Source organism: Eleutherodactylus coqui, chromosome 2 (genome assembly GCF_035609145.1).
Source record: "Eleutherodactylus coqui strain aEleCoq1 chromosome 2, aEleCoq1.hap1, whole genome shotgun sequence".
NCBI lineage: Eukaryota > Metazoa > Chordata > Amphibia > Anura > Eleutherodactylidae > Eleutherodactylus > Eleutherodactylus coqui.
The window spans coordinates 279,160,226-279,173,587 of record NC_089838.1 but is presented as its reverse complement, the minus strand read 5'-3'; the positions used below and the strand labels follow the sequence as shown (position 1 = coordinate 279,173,587).

Sequence of the window (13,362 nt, the reverse complement as noted above, 5' to 3'; positions counted from 1 at the left end):
GAACAGGGATAGCAGATGTCACGGGTGACGCCACTATTCCGTAACCCATCGGTATGACCCTCGGCAGTAAACAAATGGAGGCACAGACAGAAGTAACGTACCTCAGGTCCCTGGTAATGGTCAGGGTGTGGCAAAAAATGTACTAAGGCAAAAGTTCTGGATGCCTCCACCCGGTGATCCAAGACTTCAGGACGGTGCGTAGGAAACGCAATCACATAGTACCTCTGCACTAGGCCCAGTCGTACACTCCTCTTCCTTCATTCTTCACTACATGAGGGTTGAAGGTACCCTCATGCAGCCGGCACTCTCTCTCGGGAACCCAGAAAAATCTCTCTTTCCCGCTCTCAGAAACTCCTATTTATATTCTCATACCACATGACAAGACAAATTGATACATTGCAAGCATCTCCCAGGTTCATGCAACTCCTCACTTGCTACAGCTGTGCAATACACATAACAGAATGACAAGATACTTTTGCACAGTGCACTAACATAAGACATGACATGTATGACATAATGGAGGGGGCCAGGAATGGATGTACTGGGCCACTACACGAGCAGAAAGAAAATTGCAAGCCCAATGGTGCCTTCCCCCACTTCCCTTCCTGGTCTCCAAGCAAACTTAAGAACTATCCGCCTACAGATCCACAATACATACGCAATGTAATTGCAGATGAATTGTGGATCAAATGTTTCCATAGAGAACAATGGAGCCTGTCCGCGCGGAATCTGCACTAAAATGGAGCACGCTGCGATTTATTTTCCTCTCGCGGAATCCGCAATTTAAATCCACATGTGTGCAGGGAGCTGCGGAAGCCCATGCTTTCCTATGGGGGACTTTAACAGCGGAACGTCCACGCGGTTGCCGATTGCGGATTCCACAATTCAAATCCGCCCATGTTCCGGGGACCTAATTGCTATGGGTATTCTGTTGCAGAATGGCCGCAGCGATTTTGCCACATGTGAAGCCGGTCTTACGTCATCAACCACAACATACCTTCATGAAGCCATACTCTCATATACAATAAGACCTCTGAATCAGGGTGCTACGGGTAACTGCATCACTTTTCCTCCGCAGCAAGTTTGATGCATTTCTCTCTATGAGCAGGGGTCAATTTCAGTTAGAATTTACATCAGCTTGTGACATAAATCTATATATATAAAGACGAAAGCCCTCACTGACTCACTGACTGACTCACTCACTCACTGACTCACTGACTCGCCAAAAGTTCTCCAACTTCTCGATGTCGTAAAAACATGAATTTTGGCGCAAGCATAGATTATCTCCAAAATAGGAAAAGTAATTGGGTCCCAACTCGATTATTCAATTCTAGCGCAAAAGAATTAGCGTCCAAATTTTACATACGGAATGTAATTTTCTCACATAGAAACTTAAAATTTGGCACGAGCATTGAATATGTCATAAAAGGGAAAAGTTAATGGGTCCCAACTCGATTATTCAATTCTATGCGCAAAAGAATTAGCGTCCAAATTTTACGTACGTTATGTAATTTTCTCACTTTCCGGTGTCATAGAAACGTGAAATTTGGCACGAGCACTGATTATGTCATAAATAGGAAAAGCTAATGGGTCCCAACTTGATTATTCAATTCCATGCGCAAAAGAATTAGCATCCAAATTTTACGTACGTTATGTAATTTTCTCACTTTCCGGTGTCATAGAAACATGAAATTTGGCACAAGCATTGATTATGTCATAAATAGGAAAAGCTAATAGGTCCCAACTCGATTATTTAATTCTAGCGCAAAAGAATTAGCGTTGAAATTGTACGTACATAATCTAAATCTCTCACTTCCCAATGTCATAGAAACATGAAATTTGCCATAAGCATTGAATATGTCATAAATAGGAAAAGCTAATGGTTCCCAACTCGATTATTCAATTCTAGCGCAAAAGAACTAGCGTCCAAATTTTACGTACGGAATCTAATTCTCTCACTTCTTGGTGTCATAGAAACATGAAATTTGGAACGGGCATTGAATATGTCATAAATAGGAAAAGTTAATGGGTCCCAACTCGATTGTTCAATTCTAAGCACAAAAGAATTAGCATCCACATTTTACGTACGAAATCTAATTCTCTCACTTCCCAATGTCATAGAAACATGAAATTTGCCATAAGCATTGAATATGTCATAAATAGGAAAAGCTAATGGTTCCCAACTCGATTATTCAATTCTAGCGCAAAAGAACTAGCGTCCAAATTTTACGTACGGAATCTAATTCTCTCACTTCTTGGTGTCATAGAAACATGAAATTTGGCACGGGCATTGATTATGTCATAAATAGGAAAAGTTAATGGGTCCCAACTCGATTATTCAATTCCAAGTGCAATAGAATTAGTGTCCAATTTTTACGTATAGAATCTAATTCTCTCACTTCTTGATGTCATTTCATATAAAGGAAACGTCGCATGGTTACCTCCCATGGCATTTCCTGGGTAACGCAGAGAATTATGCAAAATGGTAAATATATGTTTTCCGGTATCTCTAAAGTAACCACGACTTCATAAGATTTTCCGTGTGAACACCAGATAAACACCAGTACCAAATTAACTCGGGCGAAGCCGGGTATATCAGCTAGTTAGGCCGCCTGCAGACGGGCGGAATCCCGCGGCGGGATTTCCCGCGGGATTTCCGCCACTCAAAGCCTGCATAGGAGTGCATTACAATATGCACTCCTATTCAGACGGCCGCGGTTTGTCCGCGCGAGATGTCGCGCGGCAAACAAACCGCGGCATGTCCTATTTTTGTGCATGGCTCGTAGAGCCTCGCACAGATACATCACTCACCCGGCCGCCGGCTCCGGTCTGCGCATGCGCCGGCTGCCCGGCAGCTGGCACATGAAAGAGCCAGGGCCGCCGGGCGCGGGTGACTATGCACTCGTCTCTGCAGGCGCTCGGGTCGGGTCCCGCGGCGAGAATTCTCGCCGCCGGATCCGACCCGCTCGTCTGCAGGCGGCCTTATAGTATATGTGATGGACCATGGGAGGCCACACCTTCACTAGGCCACGTCCCACAATATTAACACTTTACAAAAGGTAAAAGTCATAAATATGGTGTAGCCAAAATTTGCAACTTTTATACAACATGATATTGGCATAAACTGATTAATTTGCCCCACAATCTGTAGGGGGGGAAAAAATGCTTATATGTATGAAAACATTCAAAAGAATGAGGCCGCTTTCACATGGGCTACAAAATCCCGCGATTTTCTCGCGATGTGACAACGCTACAATTCACAAGTATGTAAAGCCCACACTTCCAATGGGTTCCTACACATTAGTGGTGTTTTCTTTGCTGCTATCTTATGAGAAAAAAAATGACGGCATGTTTTATATTGTCGCGATTTGCGATGTTTTGTAGCCCACGTTTCCTTATGGAGCCTTCGTTTTTTGTTGCATCGCACAAAATCCCAGTTTTCGTGCAGTTCGACTTTGATATTAAAAAGTTTTATTCGCTTCCTCGTGAAAACACTGCGGCAAAATTCGCAAGAAAATCACGAGCAGCCACAATGTTTTTTGTGAGAAAACGCAGCAATAGCACACAAAAAATTGCGGGAACACAGGTGGGATATTGCTGTTGCCCATGTGCAAAAGCCCTGCGGTATATATTCATGTGAGATTTGAGTGTCTCAGAAAGCACAAATCTTACGCGATTTTCACGGCTGTGTGAAAGTGGCCTCATTAGGATTTTTTAAGGAGCCTTGAAAAGGCAGCAGGGTTTGAGTGAAGTGAAGTTTAGGCTGCATTCCCACGAACATATAGCGGCTCGGTTTTCACGCCGAGCCGATATACGTCGTCCTCATCTGCAGGGGGGGGGGGGGGTGGAAGAGCCAGGAGCAGGAACTGAGCTCCCGCCCCCCATCTGCCTCTTCTCCGCCCCTCTGCACTATTTGCAATGAAAGGAGGCGGGACGGGGCGGGGCTAAGTTCCGAGAATTAGCCCTGCCCCTGTCCCGCCTCTCCCAATTGCAAATAGTGCAGAGGGGCGGAGAGGGGGCTGCTCCTGGCTCTTCCATCCTCCCCCCCTGCAGATGAGGATGACGTATATCAGCTCGGCGTGAAAACCGAGCCCATATACATTCGTGGGAATGCAGCCTTAGGCCACTTTAACACGAGTGACAAAATCGTGCATGTGTTGCATCGCACGTAAATGCGGTTTTCGCGTGGTGCAATGCAACTTTTATGATAGGAAGTTCTACAATTTGTCCCTAAAATAAGCCATGGCTGCATTAAGAAAAAACAAAAAACAGTACCTTACCTAACAGGCATTATCCGCTCCGCCACACTTCTCCTCTGGCACTTCTGCGGCACTTGTTTGTAGTCTTCAGCTAGAGCTCCCTGGTCAGTCTTCAGACAGCATTGAGTGGCTATTATTAGTTCATCAAGAGCTGCAGTGCTCGAGAACCAATCAGAGCCAGCGCTTCCTGGAGGCGGGGTTTTTGAATCCCATGACCAGGAAGCACTGATCATGGGGTTTTGTGGAACTACAAAGTCGCGCAACTTTGTAGCGCCACAAAGTTGTGATATCCCTGCCAGAAAACACAGCAATATCGCACAGAACTCAGCTATAGTATGCAGTAAATAGAACCAATTGATTTTAATGGGTTTGTTTACATGAGCATATTTTGTGCGAATTTTGTTTACGCAAAAAAATATGCAACGTGTTCTAGTTTCATGTGTATTGTGCAGGAACATAGCACATATTAAACTAATTTTAGGCTGCATTCCCACGACCGTATATCGGCTCGGTTTTTACGTCGAGCCGATATACGTCGTCCTCATGTGCAGCGGGGGGAGGATGGAAGAACCAGGAGCAGGAACTGAGCTCCCGCCCCCTCTCTGCCTCCTCTCCGCTCCTCTGCACTATTTGCAATGAAAGGAGGCGGGACGGGGGCAGGGCTAAGTTCTGAGAATTAGCCCTGCCCCCATTTTGCCTCTCCCTATTGCAAATAGTGCAGAGGGGTGGAGAGGAGGCAGAGAGGGGTTGGGAGCTCAGTTTCTGTGCTCCTGGCTCTTCCATCCTCCCCCCGCTGCACATGAGGACGACGTATATCGGCTCGGCGTAAAAACCGAGCCGATATACGTTCGTGGGAATGCAGCCTTACATAGTTGCCAGGTGAAAATCAATGCGCAAAAAATACGGTAAAATGAGCACAGGATTGCGCAAAAAAAAAAACAACACCCATCGGACAAATATGCAGCGTAAATGTGCACATAGGATTCCCTTCATGAGGGCTTATTTAGACGACCATTTATCGGCTGGGTTTTGACGCCCGGCAGATATACGGTGTCCTTGTCTGCAGGAGGGGGAGGATGGAAGAGCCAGGAGCAGGAACTGAGCTCCCGCCCCCTCTCTGCCCCTTGCCACTATTTGCAATAGTAGGCGGTGAGATGGGGGCGGAGCTAAGTATCAGCGCTTAGCCCTGCCCCTCCCATTCCAAATAGTGGCGAGTGGCGGGGAAGGGGCCGGAGCTCAGTTCCTGCTCCTGGCTCTTCCATGCTCCCCCCTCTGCAGACAAGGACACCGTATATTGGCTCGGCATGAAAACCCAGCCAATATATGGTCGTCTAAATAAGCCCTAAAGCGTAAGCACAGTTACCAGTGCCATGTGGCCAAAACCTTTTTTTTTAAAGTTGCAAAATTTGTTGGAATTTCACTCCAATTGCTGGGTGGCATACAACGAGTCTGCACATCTCTAGGCATCTTTAAAGATGCAACAAAATTATGAACATTGTGCAACATTTGATAATTTTGTTGCATTTTATGGTACATGGCGTTTTTTTCTGTCCGATTTTCGGACCAAAGAATAGGCCTCAAATAGCTCCCATTCATGTCCATGTAAAAAAAAAATCGCAGCATGTCCTATTCTTGGCAGATTTTCAGATGGGAATAGCAATGTGCGGTGTTTAGCACATCAGACACACATAGACGGATACCCATATACTGTCCGATCCAAGGTGCGCCAGAGAACCCTGGGTGAAACTTTTTTAATGCCCAAGTGCATGTGTCCTTAATGCCAGGGGATGAAAAAAAAGCTGCCTAAAAAGTGGCATCAAAAATCTCCCTTCCACCTTGGTTTCCACCGATGATAGAAGTGTTCAGCTGAGTGTAATGAGGCATCAGGTGGTGATGGGTGGGGTATAAAGCTCAGCTCCATCCACTCTCTCCTTATGTGCCTTGTTCTCTAGACAAGATGGAGTGCTGGATTTGGATAGTGATAGTGCTAATCCATGTGGAAGGCTTTAGCAGTGCCTTGTCTAGACACCGGCACCAGTCAGATAGTTGGCAGAGGAATGATCGGCCTGGATGGGGATCTTCTAGAGGACTTGGACAACCTGCATTTGGAGAGGGCTCTCCTAGAGGAAACCCTTGGTCTGGCTTTGGTGCTCAGAGAGGTGCTCAGCCTGGATTTGGATGGGGCTCCAGGAATCTTGCAGAAAGTTCTCAGTCCCGACAGCTTGTAGTCCCTCCATACTCTCCTATCAGTGTACAGTGTGGTGAGGACAGGATGGTGGTGAGTGTGGAGAGAGACTTCTATGGGACTGGTAAGCTGGTGAAGCCCTTAGACCTGACCCTGGGTTCCTGTAGCTATGGACCTGAGACTACAGATACTATGGTGGTCTTTGATAATGGCCTTCAAGAATGTGGGAACAGCTTAGAGGTGAGTGATTACTGTGTGCTGGTCTTGTAGTCCATATGGCTGTTTATAATGGTGTGGTGATATAATTTTAAAAGGATATTCCCTATTCCCTATTCCACACTCCATAGCATCTCTATTATTCAAAAGCCATAACTTTTTTTGAGTAGGAGGCAAAATAAGCATTTTACCTTGTCTTATGGGTTTTGCAATGCATGATAACTGGTGTGTGCAATTTATTGTACAGTACTTGTCATTACCGATATAACATATCTAGGATCTGTAAAAAAAAAAAAAAAACGACCCTGAAAGCAACTTGAACCATAAAGCTGTGGTAGCTATGCTAAATCACTGCAGTACTACAATGCCTTATTGCTTACAATAGCGATCGAACCATGTCAGCATATCCTGTGGCAGGAGATGGCTCGTTACTGGACAGCCCCTTTTTTTTCAATAGGACCTCTTTTGTGTAAATGGGTACTTGCCACTCCACAGCCAATGGGATCCAGCACTGCAGTCCTGGTGATTCCTTTGACAAATGACGTCACAGGAAATCAGATGGCTGCTGCAACATCGGCAGTTACTTCCTGAGCCCCAGCAGTTCAAGGAAGTCGTGCTGCAGCAGTGATGTGATTTCCTGTGACATGTCACAACAAATGCCGGGACCGTAGATGACTGCAGTGCTGGATTCAGGTGGTCATGGGGGCTAACCTTTCTGTTTTCATGCGGGTGTTCTATCCAAAAAGGGATTGCCTAGTAACCAGACAGCCCCTCTAAGCTAGTCTTCTGCAAGGCAAAGACCATGTTGGGCCTGGAAATATGTAGTAGAGTTGAATTTATTTGCTCCTTGTAAACCATAAGGGTGACTACCCACTACAGGTGTTTTTTGTTTTTTTTTTCACAGCGAAATTTGCATTTTTTTTTTTTTTTTTTCTGCAGGGGTCTATGGGACTTGTAATGTTAAAATCGCAATTTACCGCGATCGTGATTTTTAACATTACAAGTCCCATAGAGCCTTGCAGGAAAAAAAACGCTGCGAATTTCGCAGTGAAAAAAAAACTGTAGTGGGTAGTCACCCTAAGGTGGGATAACTTGGGGCGGCTTCACATGAGCATGCAGAAGGGACCTCATTAGCCAATGGAGTCTGTCCGTCCGGTCCAGGAATCCCCTTTCCTGCTCCCAAACTGAGCAGGAAAGTGGAATTCCTGATGCAGAAGTGAAACCACCCTTAATGCTTCACCATAACCAATATGGCACTGCTAAAACTGTAGTCAGCAACTAAAAAAAGTTTGTAGGTATTATGAAGGTCTAGTGAACACTTATAAAATATAATGGTTATCTCCAGTGGTGCTGTCTGCTTTACACTTAAAGAGAACGTCTTACTCTAATATAAAGCTTCTGCCCTCCTGTTCCTTACAGTATGAAAAAGCTGACTAAGCTTGTAATATTTTCTTTAAGATGACTCCAGATTGGCTCATCTACAACTCCATACTAAGCTACACCCCCACTTCCTCCAGCAACGTGCCCATTATCAGGTCCAACTCTGCTGTGGTTCCCGTTCAGTGCTTCTACCCAAGGTAAGTCTAGACCAGTATGGGTGGCTGGTCACGCTTAAAGGAAATTTGTCATGTTTTAGCAACTCACTGAAGACACTGACACCATAAGGGTGTGCCTGTCACACTAATTGCAGTGGGGTTTTAATATATATATTTTCCCTTCTGCTGTGTGGATCTGTACAGTAGTTTTGGAGAAACTTGCATTTTATTAGTAACAGCCAGACACAGAACTGGTTTTGGATATTCATGAGCTGCAGGGTAGAGGAATACCAGAGTTAGAACTGAAAGTATCCTCTTTGTCTAGACACGGCAATGTGAGCAGTAATGCCATCAAGCCAACATGGATTCCATTCAGCACAACGATAACTGCAGAAGAGAGACTGTCCTTCTCGTTGCGTCTCATGACTGGTAAGCTTTCCAGCTCTAGAAAATGGTGCAGAACCTCCTTGACTTATGTTTGTGGGGGACCACCATGCGCCAATAAGAGACATGTTGTGTCAAGACATGCCTCTACATTCTAATTCTCAATAAGACCCTAACTACCAGTTACAGAAACAGCTAATATATATGCTAGAAATGTATAGGATAACTCTGCAAATATAAACTTTACTCCAAGCATAATTACCCTCTGAATGTAGGAAAGTTAAATCTACCCCCCCCCCCCCTTGCATTCTAACAAACAGTATTTTCTCTTCAGAGGACTGGAGTGCTCCCAGTCCATCATTGGTCTTCCAGCTTGGTGATATGTTCTACCTAGAAGCCTCCCTGGACACCCAGAATCACATCCCAATGATCCTGTTTGTTGATAGCTGTGTGGCCACCACTACTCCAGACATTACCTCCAATCCTCGTTATGAGATCATCTCCAACAATGGGTGAGTTACTATTACTATACTGCACAAATCAAGCAACCTATCTACAACAAATGTGTTCTACAGGTGCCTGATGGATGGGATGCAAGATGATTCCTCTTCAGCCTTTGTTTCTCCAAGATCTCAAGCAGATGAGCTTCGCTTCATGGTTGATGCCTTCCGGTTCGCAGACAGTGCCTTCTCTACGGTGAGGACTCCTATTTCACCACATTGGCTTGCATCTAACCCCCAATTTTTCACCCTTAATTTATTGTGAATGTCCAGTTATGTAAACTCATTTTAAAAGTAAGCTGAATCCCCAAGTGATTAACTTGAGTAAATGTGCTGTCCTAGATCTACATTACCTGTTCTTTGAGGGCTGCTGACATCAACCAGGTCCCTGACCCTATGAACAAAGCCTGCTCCTACAATAAAGCATCTAGGAGGTAAGGAATACAATAGTTAATGGCCAATCATCCCTTATTTGGAACTCTTGGCTGACTCTCTCTCTCAATCTTATAGTTGGTCACCTGTGGAAGGCCCAAATGGCATCTGTCAGTGCTGCTCCACCAGGAACTGTGCTGCTTCAGCAGGCCATGGAATGACTTGGGGCTCCTCCTCTGGAAGGTCAAGGGGCATTGGGAAAAGAGATGTTGGTAAGACTTGTTGTAACCCCCTCACCATGCTTTGGGTCCCCCCCACCTTCTAATATGCAGATAAGCATGTGTCGAAACAGCTGGTGTTCCTGTGACTATGAAGTATACAATTCTTCACTGTTTCTTCTGACAGGTTCTCATCAAGAGAAACATGGCCTGGCCACACTAGGTCCTCTTCTAGTGACTGGACCCAAGCCTAGCCAAATCTCCGAAGCAGGAAAACCTGAAGCTTCCAAAATGAGTGCAACACATAAACCTCTGCAGCTGTGGGTGCTGGTGGCCATTGGTTCTGTAACATTAGTAGTTGTTGCTGTTGCTCTTACTGTGGCTGGAAAATATCTTCTGAGAAGACTTTCCAACAAAGAATCTATGTAGAAATAAACACATTTTGGTTAATCCTGTCTCACCAAACTTTTTTTTTTTTTTTTTTTTGCCTAACATGGACAACATTCTTGGTTTGGGGGAAGAGATATAGTATGCTTCATGCATGTTGACTGGTCTCTGTAGGACTAGTATGTCTGGTACTTGGGTTGAGAGTAGCAGACTTTGCCTTAGGGACACAGAAATCTATGTTCACTTGGGGCAGATTGGCCATAGATATTTGTGTAAACCTGCTTTTTGGCTACATACTACCTTCCCTTGTCTGAGCTACTTGACATATTTGCTCCTTTGTGGGTCAAGTAATTCACAGGAGCAGGTAAGTCTATAGAATTTTTAGTTATGCCCTTCACAGTTATAGACTAAAATAATAATTTTTATTAAGATCCTTTTAAAAAGACATGTATGGGCTAAGGGACTCACAAAACATAAACACAAAGGGATGTCACCGTATCCCTTCCACACAACAATTTTATATTCTTGGTCAAGAGGTCCTGATACTAGATACCAGAGACACGATGGTCGATAACAAGGACACTCTTTGATCTTAACTATTAGTGTGTCTGATCATAAAATAAGATCAGAGGCAAAACACAAGTGAGCTACACAGCTCTTCACTAGGTTGTGTTTGCGGGTAGTGTAGATAGTCGAGATGGATTAATTCAGGGAATCTACAAAAATGTAGATAGACTCATAGAACTTAAAGGGGTTGTCCCGCGCCGAAACGGGGTTTTTTTTTTTTTTTTTTTTTTTTCTATGAGCAAAGGACCAGCCGCTTAGCGGATAAAGATAGTCACCTGTCTGGACTGACAGAAGGTGCTCAAGATAGCAGTTGTGACTCCAGTGCTCAAAACCCACCAAAGGATAGGGATGCGGCTCATTAATATTAGCTAATAGAAGCAATAAGGCACCTCATAGATAGATCAAATCCTATTAGAGGGCCGTCTTGAAAAAGATATCAAGAGATCAAATGATAAAGAAAATAAAATAAAAAAGATGCAGCGCCTGTGGCTCTGATGGTGAGCCAGAGGCATATGAGATTTGTGGGTCAAGTATACTCTCCATGTAGCCACGTTGGTTTGTGGATTGCAAAACCATGACCTAGTGTTCCTAACACTTCAAGGCTGCCTTCAGTCAGGATATGCTTATAGAATTGCAGCAGAAATCCTGTAGCATTTACAGTACAAGCCATGTGGAAGAGATTTAAAAACTCCCCTTGCATGGTGTGGCTAGTTTCCACGCTGAATTTGCATTGTTTTGGAAACTTCTGCAGAACTTGATTTTTACAGAACTTCCTCTCTTTTTGCTGTGAAATTCAACCCTCACCATACAAGTGCAGTGTCCCATAGGGAAACACCTGACATATGTGGGGAGCAGGGAGGTAAAGTGCTGGCTTGTCAGGGAAGCACTTACCAGACTCCTTCCTGGAGGGGGACACGCAGCCAAGGCCAGAGTATCACTGCAGGCCACCAGGGATACCCCTAGGATAGGAATATGCCCACCCTTCCTTTACACACCAGTATCACCCATGGCAGAGAATAAATGCAGCTACAAATAGTTCTTGAGTACCACAGGTCTCTAGGAATGATTAGAGCCCGGCATAAAATTTTACTTAAAATCTGAAAAAGGTAATACAAGGCTGTTCATTTACAGTGCAGGCAAATGACTTCTGAATGTAGTAGTACCTCTACATGGCTAAAAGACACACATGCGAACAAAACTTATTAACTTGCAGTACCTCCACCCCCGACTTGTAGACTCGTGGGTGTGCCAATTAAAGGGTGTCTCTACACGGGGATCTAGGCTCAGGATGGCTGCGTAGGAAAACTTAGACGGTTAGGTAGTACCTCTTCACTGGCCTTGAGGTAGTTATTTACAAATGCTCTTACTGGGGGGCTCACTCCACTTGCATCCAGAACACAAACAGCATGGGAAATCTCTCTCCTCCATTTTCACCACAAGAAGGCTGAAGGTGCCTTCATGTGGCTCTGTGTTAGTGGTAGCCAAGATGAAACACAGGTTGAAGATGACTAGCTACCACTTTTCCCCTCTCTCAGCACACCCATTTATACTTTCTCTCATACCATGTGACATGACAAACTGATACATTTTACATGCAGTCTTAAGGTTCATTTTCAATAAAACCCAAAGTGCTGCAGCTGTGCAACACACACTGGAAATTACAAGAGAGGCTTGCACAGGGCATCAACGTAAGATGACATTTATGGAGGGGACCAGGATGTACTGGGTCACTTCACAAGGACAACTACACTCTTAATGGGCATCAAGGATTGAGTTCTGCAGCTGTTCAGGTTAAAACATGGCCAAATCTGGAGTCATTTAGGTGCAGAACGCTCGCAGTGACTGTGCCTTGTGGGAAGGGGCCTTTGAAATACAAGGGTTGCATTCTGCAGCTGTTCCACAAGCAAACTCAATCATTTGAGTGCAGATTTGGCCACCACAGAATTGCTGCAGGTATTCTGCACAATGCTTTCAATGATTCTGCCACATGAGAAGATGGCCTTTATTGTAAAAGCCAGGGGGAGACTTCTAAAATCTCACGTGCAGTAGAAAACGTCCGTAAGAGACATGCACCCTCTTTGATCGATAGCATGCTTATTTATGCTGTGGACTTCAACAATTAAGTAAAATTTGCACAAGTAAATCAAAATCTGGATGTGGCCACTGCTGCAGCAAATATACTGATGTGCCCCACCTGAAGGTACTCTTCTTAGGGTATTAGTATTGTGTTTAATGTCCTTGCTACAGGATAATTCATAGGTTGCTGCCTGTGAGCTACTGTAGTCCAAGGTCCCCCCAACTGGTACTATGCGAACCTCAAGCATGGAAAAACCTTACAAGGAGAAATGAAATGATTATAGGGCAGCAAGAAGTTTTAATTAGTATGTTGGATCAAAAAATTGATTGTATAGGAAGGTGGGAATAAGGGGTTTGATGCCTCAACCCAAAAGGTTGGGTGCCGCAGGCCCACAATGGGCAACTTCCAGCAGCGCTGTATTATAGAACATACAACTATGTATATTGATAAAACTGCCCTAGAATAAAGTGACCAGACTTTCTCAGTCAAAACGGGATGAAGGGGTCTGGTTAGGGGCAGGGCTCATCACAACATACAATTTTTTTACCTTCATTATAAAGTACACAGCTGGCTCAAGACAGGGAGCAATTTCTGCATCCCAAAAATCTACCAATGATGCAGATTTTGACTGGAAATCGGCCACAGCTGGTTGCATGCTATAT

The 13,362-nt window shown here is 44.6% G+C and overlaps 1 protein-coding gene across 1 annotated transcript; it reads left to right on the top strand.

The window, feature by feature from the left end:
- Window positions 1–6,216: 6,216 nt before the first annotated feature.
- LOC136610170 (zona pellucida sperm-binding protein 3-like) lies at window positions 6,217–10,098 on the top strand. Its single transcript, XM_066589415.1, has 8 exons — window positions 6,217–6,684; window positions 8,119–8,237; window positions 8,521–8,624; window positions 8,914–9,091; window positions 9,155–9,275; window positions 9,422–9,513; window positions 9,590–9,723; window positions 9,857–10,098. Exons 1-8 carry the CDS (start codon window positions 6,217–6,219, stop codon window positions 10,096–10,098), a joined length of 1,458 nt encoding a protein of 485 aa, XP_066445512.1.
- Window positions 10,099–13,362: the final 3,264 nt, after the last annotated feature.